General features: G+C 37.1%; 1 protein-coding gene across 9 annotated transcripts; it reads right to left on the reverse strand.

The window, feature by feature from the left end:
- Positions 1 to 1880: 1880 nt before the first annotated feature.
- Positions 1881 to 8260, reverse strand: LOC112281040 (protein STRUBBELIG-RECEPTOR FAMILY 6). 9 transcript variants are annotated; one of them, XR_016502587.1, is made up of 17 exons: positions 7614 to 8220; positions 7199 to 7334; positions 6919 to 6993; positions 6688 to 6753; positions 6472 to 6540; positions 6203 to 6277; positions 5899 to 5970; positions 5680 to 5751; positions 5498 to 5560; positions 5057 to 5334; positions 4843 to 4881; positions 4167 to 4719; positions 3860 to 3998; positions 3571 to 3710; positions 3161 to 3317; positions 2592 to 3000; positions 1881 to 2313 (listed from the first exon to the last, which is right to left on the reverse strand). XR_016502587.1 is itself a non-coding variant. In XM_090249664.1 (17 exons), exons 2-17 carry the CDS (start codon positions 7738 to 7740, stop codon positions 2854 to 2856), a joined length of 2208 nt encoding a protein of 735 aa, XP_090105790.1. In that variant the 5' UTR covers positions 7741 to 7821; positions 7918 to 8260; the 3' UTR covers positions 2496 to 2853. The 9 variants fall into 9 exon arrangements, 7 of the variants coding, with proteins under 7 accessions (XP_090105790.1, XP_090105791.1, XP_024372955.1 ...); XR_016502586.1 differs by having other exon boundaries at positions 2030 to 2313; positions 5498 to 5563; positions 7614 to 8192; XM_090249664.1 differs by lacking the exon at positions 1881 to 2313 and having other exon boundaries at positions 2496 to 3000; positions 7614 to 7821; positions 7918 to 8260.
- Positions 8261 to 8663: the final 403 nt, after the last annotated feature.

Raw genomic sequence — 8663 nt, forward strand, 5'->3', positions numbered from 1 at the left:
TTGTAAAGATACAAGTTTGGTCTTTGTTACCTTTTTTCAATCACTTTCTCGAAATGTGGTTGTAAACACTTCTAAGAATAAATTCAAATCATAAAAGATTTTTGAATCTTTTTCCATCAAAGATGTAAATAAATAAATAAATAAATAAAATTCTAAATAGAAGTGTATCTATGAATTTGTCTTATGTAAATCCATCAAGATTTTAGAAAGGATGCAACCTTAGATAGAGCTTCATTTGTTGTAAAAATCCTAAAAACTTTGATCATGTTCTATTAAACTTCTTTGGCATACTTATCTTTAACTTCTTCTTACTTGTAGTAGTACGACTTCTTGAATTTAGTTATAAACTTGATTTACTTGTTTCTTTCAATTGAACAACTTTTTGGCATAGATTTTGAATTTCATTGTTGACTTCTTTCATAAGTATAGAAATATTACCTCTATGATTGATGTTAGAAATATATGATATTTCTACTCTAAGAGTATTGACAAGCTCATAAAGATTTGTAATAGTTGCAAATGTATTTTCACTTTTGGTAAGAGTTGCATCCATAATTTTTTTTATATATAAAAAAAACTTAAATAAATTTATAAATCAAATTAGAAGAATGTAATCCACAACTTCTATTACCAAATGAAAATTCCTTCAAAGACAAATAGTCCACTCTCTTTAAAGAAAAAAATAGTATTAAAAAATTTAAAAAAGTAGTTTAAAGATGGATAGTTTGAAACCTTTAAAACATAATAATAAAAGTAAGATAATCCACTCACTTCTAAAAATAAATAAAAAACAATGAATTATAATTCTTATCAAACTATTAAAGATATAAACCTCAAAAGATCAAAAGATCAATGTACTCTTGTGACACTCAAAAAGACTAAATAATCATTCAAAGATAGTATAATATTGAATTGGAATAGCTATTGTCAAAGACAAAAAAGTAGAGTCTTTTGAAATAGGACTAAAAATAAAAAATGAGTTGATAAGAATAAAAAAGATTTTATTCTTGCTTTTATATATGCTATCTAATTAGAAGCTAAATAGCAATATTTTATAAGACTTTTGATATGTAATCAACTTGCAAGAGATATGTTTAATTTACAAAACAAGTTTTCTATACGTGTTCCACATAATTAGCTTGGTTCACAAGCTACTAATATGTGCAAAATGTGGCAAACTTATTGGTTAAGTTTCTAATCTACCAATCAACTACAAACACAAATATAATCATGTATATATCTATGCAGTTTCTAAAAAGCTTTGCCACAAGATAATATTAAATCTATTTACCTTTATCTTCTACCTAACATTTCTTATCTAGATAAATATGTATGTCTGTGGTACTTTTCAAATTAAAAATTCAAAAATTAATTATATATTTTCAATTAATAAAAATTACATATTTATTAAGTATGTGCAAAATTTGAGTTAAGATCAAAGGTTAGTATTAAAAAATTTCAAATTTAAAATTGCTATAGTGTTTATTTAAAAATTTACTATAGTAAAAATTTGTAATTAAAATGCATGTTATTTCAATCATCTCCTAAAATCACATCTTATTTTAGATGGTTTGATATCCTATTAATTGTAAAATTATCTATAGGTTGTAAATAATTTGTGAAAATTTTAATTCCAATAAACTAAATCAATATTTCATTTTTTTTTAAATCATTTCTAATGAAATATAATAAAATATTTTTTATTTATTAACCATTACTTTTAGTAACAAATGATTTTTATCCGATATCTCCAAATAATTCATTGTATGATATATATAATTCATCTTGATGATACTTATGTTTTTTGTGTCTTTCATCACCAAAGTACCATAAGTCATGGCTACAAAAATATTTATACAAATATTTGTGCTAAGGTAACAACCATGCAAAGCTGCCATATGAATTCATTAATAACTAAAACACTTTTTGTCACAATTAAGTTAAACCTTGTACTTCAAAGATAATAAGTTTCAATACTTCACAATATCAGAGATACTCTAAAATATCCTACATATGAAATATAAATATATATATATATATATATATATTAAAATGAAAGTAATAAACATTAGATATCACTGATAATCTAAACGTTCTCTCTAGCTTTGCAATAATAATATTGAAAGTTTTTTAAAGTTGATTTTCACATGGATAAGTGGAAAAGAATAACTTCATGGTGAGCACACTACAACACTCTTACAAATTGCCACAAAACATTTATTACTGTCTCTGCTCGCTGTTGCCGCTTCTACCACCATACGTTCGGACATATTAAATACCTTGCACCACCTTCGATATATAAATTGGACTTCTCTGCACTCATCGCCCCACAATATAGAGTCTGAATGTGGTGAAGACTGTTATGCAAAATTTGAGAGCAGCAGTGGAAGTATAAATGCAGAATACATGAAAGATTTAATAACAAGCAGTCAAAAATTACTAAAAAACCACTAGGTCGCGCTGTGAATTTCCCAATGCAACAATGAGTAAAAATATTTGCAGAACATCAACAAACTTATTTAAATATGTAATGGAATATAACATCTGCAGGTTTATTACCACAACCATACATTGAGAGTTGAGGCAATCACCGAGAACATGGGTTTCATCAATTCTCCCGAGCACTTTCCTACCAGTTTGATGGGAAAGATAAGATTTTTTTTTTTTTTTTTTTTTTTTTTTTTTTAAAATAAGCCGATTGATCTTGACTGTACTTAGTTGCCTCTCATGGCAACCGCTATGTTTCAACACTGAAGACTTCGTTGTCGAAGCTTGAGAAAACTCATCATGTCTACTCACGTCATAAGTTGTCTGAGAAATCAGTTTAAGATAAGCTAGCTGGGTACTTATGTCTTAAACTGAGTTCTCGGAGAATTCGTTGTTGGGAGTGTCGGTTTGTGTGGCAAGCTCCAAACCGCGCTTACTCATACTTGCTCGTTGTATCAATCTTACAAGTGATTGCACCACTTCTGACATGGGGGGTCTAAACTCTGGCTCTGGCTGCAGAACAGGAATGAAGCAAGTTACGTAATTTCGAGTCTGCTCTAAAGATCCAGGAAGAAAAAGTCTTTCTTTAAGAGCTGAAACCTGGTTTTCCACTCGAATATAATGCCTATCAGTGAATATGCCAAGAAATTGATTGAGAACACGAGTAGCATACCTGGACACAAAGCGCAACAACGTCAGCGAAACGGGAGAGAGATTTGGCAGGATACATGCCCTTCAATGCTGGATCCACCATCCTTGCTAGAGCGTCGATGTCGTGGAGTTGGGGTGTGGCCCATCGCACTAACGACTGCTCTGATCTCGGCCGTGTACTGAACTCAGCCCATATCCCATGAAACAAATATTTTACACGTCAATTCGCAATTAAATCTTCTTTCATCACACTGTTCAAAGAAAAATCGATCAATCATTGAATTTAAATTCAATCCGTTTCCCTGGATCGTATAGATATTCAAGAAAGCATCAACAGAGCGACTTTTCATGAGTTTCGGTTTTATTGAAAGAACCAACTGAAAAGAATGAAGTTATAAGGGGTTAATTGACAAGGAAGAACAAAATCAGAACCTGTCAAAAGGCTTTCGCCCAGTGAGAAGCTCTAGCATCACAACGCCGAAGCTATAAATATCACTCTTCACAGTGTAAGTTCCAAACATGGCGTATTCAGGGGCACTGTATCCAAAAGAGGTCGTCAACTGTGCAGACACCTGCCAGAAAAGAATGTATAATTCACGGATTGATATAGTAGTCGGCTTAAATATTAACTATCAGAATTCTATACATGCAGAATTTCAGAAAATTCAACCGAAGTGTGCATCAAAGATTTTTATTGCGGATTAATGTGTTGGGTACAAACCTCACTCTCGGAGCCAGATGATGCAAGTATAGCCAGTCCGCAGTCTGAAATGTGGGGGTTGAGCTCATCGTCTAACAAGATATTGGCTGAACTAAAGTTGCGGTGTACAACGGGCGGTGCACAAACTTCATGTAAATACCTGCAGAAAAACTTAATTTCAGTGCATCATGTTTATTACTCCAATTGATTCTCAGAAAATTTTGGAGCTCTCTAAATGGAAAAATGAGCATTGTTAATCAAATTTAGACTGCCACCGTATTCTCATCATCTCAGAATACAATCAAGTCACCAAAACATAGAAGCATACTTCAAAGCTCGTGCTGATCCCAAGGCAATCTTAATGCGCACATTCCAGGACAAGCCCTTGGAATTTTCGTTGGAAAAATGGAGCTTGTCGTGGAGAGAGCCACGACCAAAGTACTCATACACCAAGAGCCGCTGATCATGTTCCGCACAATAGCCCACAAGGGCCACAGCACTGGAGTGTTGAAGGCGAGCCAAGCCTTCCACAACCCTCAAGAAGTCGTCTTCGTGCTGCACCATGCAGGCGTTGCTGTTCAGCTTCTTTACTGCCAGAAATTGGCCATCGGGAGACTCTGCACGATATACCTCGCCCATGTTCCCTTCCCCGATCAAATTATCTTGGGAGAAACTGTTGGTGGCTGCCTGAAGATCTGCAACAGAAAAAGCTGTAGCCAAAATGCTGCTTTTGGTAACCTCTTCAGTTATTCCAGTGGAACTCGTAGCACTAGGTAGGAGTAAACTACTACCTCTGAAGGATGGAGGAGCCTTCAGTGCCTTCAGTGACGGTGAGGCTTTCGATACTTTAGCCTCCTCAACTACTCCCTTGACAAGAGGAGCTACACAACCAACCCAGGGAAATTACTCAAGATACATCTGACTTATTGGCAAAGAGCAGAATGAAAAATACATTAGCTGGTTGATCAGATGAGTATTGTATGTCGCAGATTAAATCGATTCACCTGGTTCAAACACTCCATTCGATTTCTCCCTGCTTGTATCTATATCAACGTCAATCAAAAAATAGATGGTCATTTATGAGCCGACGATTTGTCCTACACAACCTATATCACCAAAATGAATGAAGACATCATGTTATGTGCGAGTTCAATCCTATAGAAGCTTGACTATTTAAACACAATTTCTGAGTGTGCTAGAATTTTCGCTGCAGCGTACTTGGTCGGGAAAAGCGAGGAATGAACCACGGTCTCTGGATGCTGCGATTGGCCTCTGGATCTTTCGGTGAAGTATTAGGTCGGTTCCTAAAGATACAAAACCAGAAACATATTGATAATAGTGCGAGCACCAATGCCGCAGCACCTGCAGCAACTACAACAATCCGTGTAATAGTGAACCAGGCGCTGAAAGAAGACTCTACTGATCCTGCAGAAGATCTGGTGGGTGTGCCTGGGGGTGGAGGTGGGGCGTGAAGCTCTAGCTGGTTCCCTCCATACCTACAACAGGAAGAAAAGGAGTGTCACCATTCATGAAAATGAAATGAAATGGAATGCAAAAGATATGGTTTGCTTGTCCATATATGAGTAATCTGTAATTATCTCTCAGAATTGTATAGCGCATCAGTAGCTATGAATAGAATTTTGCAAGCCAAAATCTTACTTGTAAGTTTGGGGGCGAAAATTCGATGGAAGATAACCTGTGAAGTTGTTGTTTTCGATATTGCTGCTTCACACAAGGATAATCGAAATTTAAGAAATATTTTTGCTTCTTAATTGAGAATCGGATTGAATTTTCTCGCTGACAAAATCTAGGGTAAGGAGAAAATCACAGAAATGACTTACAAAGTTTGCAAGTGTTTTAGCTGAACCAAAGATGCTGGTAGTTGGCCACTCAATTTGTTGTTCTGTAGATTTCTGCGAATTCCCGAGGAAAGGTGATCCGATCAACAATTTTCCCCCGAGTCTAGGCCTATATACCATGAACAGGAGTCTCCTTGAAGAGCCAGGTCTCTCAACATCCTTCATCGTTACAAAAGAAGTTATGAGATGCGAGTTGCTTACAGCGTTTGCAGGGCAGTCATTGTCTTAACGCTATCAAGGAGACCACCTTCGAGTTTGTTATTGGAAAGATCTCTGTTGACAAACAATAACATGACATACCTTTGAAAGTGCTATTTAAAAAAGCAATCTGATCTAAGAGAAGAATTATATAAAACAAGTGCATTATTAGAGAAGATTTCAGTCATACTTAAACTCACAAACACACACACACAAGCAATTATATATATATATATATATATATATATATATACATGTGCGTGTTATTTTTTACAGAACTATACCGACATCTTCTCAAAAATCTTACAAGATGCGCAGTTTCACCAGTGCGGTGGAAAGCTGGGACTCTAATTTGTCATCCAATTGGTTATTACTCAAGTTTCTGCAGTTTGAAAAAATACAAGTAAGAGCCATATTTTCTTGGCAGCTACACTCAAAATTCCATTCAAACTATTGTAAGAGTTTCATCAAAGGTTTGCAACTGAAATCTTATCCACTGGAACCAATTTTGAAGTAAAAATTCAAAAAGGAGAACGACTGGAACGGTGTGAACATATCAGGAGTTGTGCAACATACATAACTTCCAACGACCGCATTTGGTCGAACTGTGGGAGACCGCCAGAAAACAGATTGTTGTTCATGATTCTGCAACCAAAAAGTTGTTTTTATGCACAACAGTGTGGAGAGATCCGCTGGTAAATATCACACAGATTCAACTCCTCTCTAACAGTTCAAAGTATAACTTACTGAATGCAGGGGCATGTCTATGAGCATGGATCATATGAAGCTTACAATTGGTTGAGACTGGAAGGTAATTGTTTAGGCAAGTCTCCAGAAATATTGTTGTAGCTTACATCACTGCATACATAACATTTAAAATATGTGAAAACATGAGGGACCTTGGAGCACCTTACCGGTGTAGAATAATCTAGCATTAATATAAAGAATGCCATTGAACAAAATTACGACATACCATTTTCAGCGATATGCTCATGACTTAGTAAATGCAAAGAAGATGCTTACACAACTTGAAGACGTCTTAGATTTTGCAGAACCCATACTTGCATCTTTCCATTCAACCCTAAGCCTGGTATTTTGCTGTACAACAGATAGACACAGGAGACGTCAAAACAAAGGCTTCAGCCTATGTTTTTGTAATCTGTACCCTGTTCTTTACGAGAAGATAATTTTGCAGCATAGTGGAATTAAATAAAATCTTGGAAACAGTAAGAGGACGGATTATTCCAATCTGTGGATGTGAAGGTATAAAGACTACGATGAAATGAGCGTGGAGGATGCTTACATTGATACAACAAAATTGTCAGGCGAGCATACAATGCCATACCAAGCGGTCCCACATGGATCGCCATTATTTCGATCCCAACCCGTGAGCTTCGGGTCTTGATTAAAGTCAACGAACATCGTATTCAAGGCATTTACTGTAACCAAATCACAGACAAGCGACATACAAGCCATTGAAAACGAGACATATGCAATTCCATGATCGACTCAAACATTGGAGGGATGTTATGATAATCAACAAAAGTTGTCATATCCAATTCCCCTGCTAAATCCTTCCTCCAACGCGACTCCGAGAGTTGGTCATTTCAAATCTAATACTCACACTGTATGGAAACTGAATGTTTTTTTGTAACTTAACTATTCAGTTCAAGAATGAATAAGATTGCAAAAGTGGACGTCAGACAAAAAGAAGTTACCTTCACTGGGGTCAGAGAATCCACACACGGAGCTCAGAAATGAGATCAACGCACAGCAAAGCAGGATGCCAGCTCCTGGCGACAGAATGCCCCGGGCCGCCCTTCCCCTCGAAACACCCACACCCATCGTCTCAAATGCTATCCTCCACCCACATTGACACCCTCACCCGCAAAAATTCCACGACGTCCAGCTCTTCACCACCATATCCTACGCGTGTTACCACAGTTTTCCCACCAATCAACCTCACGCAAACTCCTCAAATTGGCATCCAATGTTGTGAAAGGAATCATTTCCGTGCTTCACCTCTCTCAAAGGAAATCGAACCTAATCCTGAGTGGGACACGCCTCCAAAACAACAATCTTTCCCATCAGGGTGAGACAACCTCCACCGATCTCGAGACAACACGAAACTTGCTCCAGCTCGCCGAACAGAATCAACAGCTACAACGCCGAGTCAGGCAGCATGTGAGAAAGGCTCTGGAGGGTGTCCACACCACATTCAATCAACGCTCACATGCTCTGAATCCCAATGGCAACTTGCAGGAGGGGAAGAGGAGGCAAGGCATGCGAGGATCAATGCAGCAGCTGCAATCCCCACATCATGGAAGAGACAGAGAGAGAGGTATGAGCTAACTGGAGAATGTTATGAATTCCATCACATTCACTCAATCATTCAGCCATGATTTCGGAGGTGGTGTTAGTGGTGGTGTCTGTGTGGTGATTGCATGGAGCCCTGGCGATGGAGATGGCGACTCAATCATCTTCCCCAGGTCCCATCTATTATTACACCTCCACTCTCCCCCCCATTCCTCCTCCTCTTCCTCCTCGTGAACTGGACTGTGCTGGGCTCACCCCCTTGAATGAATGAAGGAATTCACTGCTGTTGTTGATGCTGTGCTTTGCTAGCATGAATCCATGGCTGGATCCAGTCACTGCTTTCATACAACAGTTACCAGGACATGGATGCACTCTACATATTCTACTGTGTGAGTGAGGAGGAGTGTGAGGGCTTTGGTTGTAAAATTACTACAACTAAACTAGGTAGACAA

This window comes from Physcomitrium patens, chromosome 4 (genome assembly GCF_059467195.1).
Source record: "Physcomitrium patens ecotype Gransden chromosome 4, ASM5946719v1, whole genome shotgun sequence".
Classification (NCBI taxonomy): Eukaryota; Viridiplantae; Streptophyta; class Bryopsida; order Funariales; family Funariaceae; genus Physcomitrium; species Physcomitrium patens.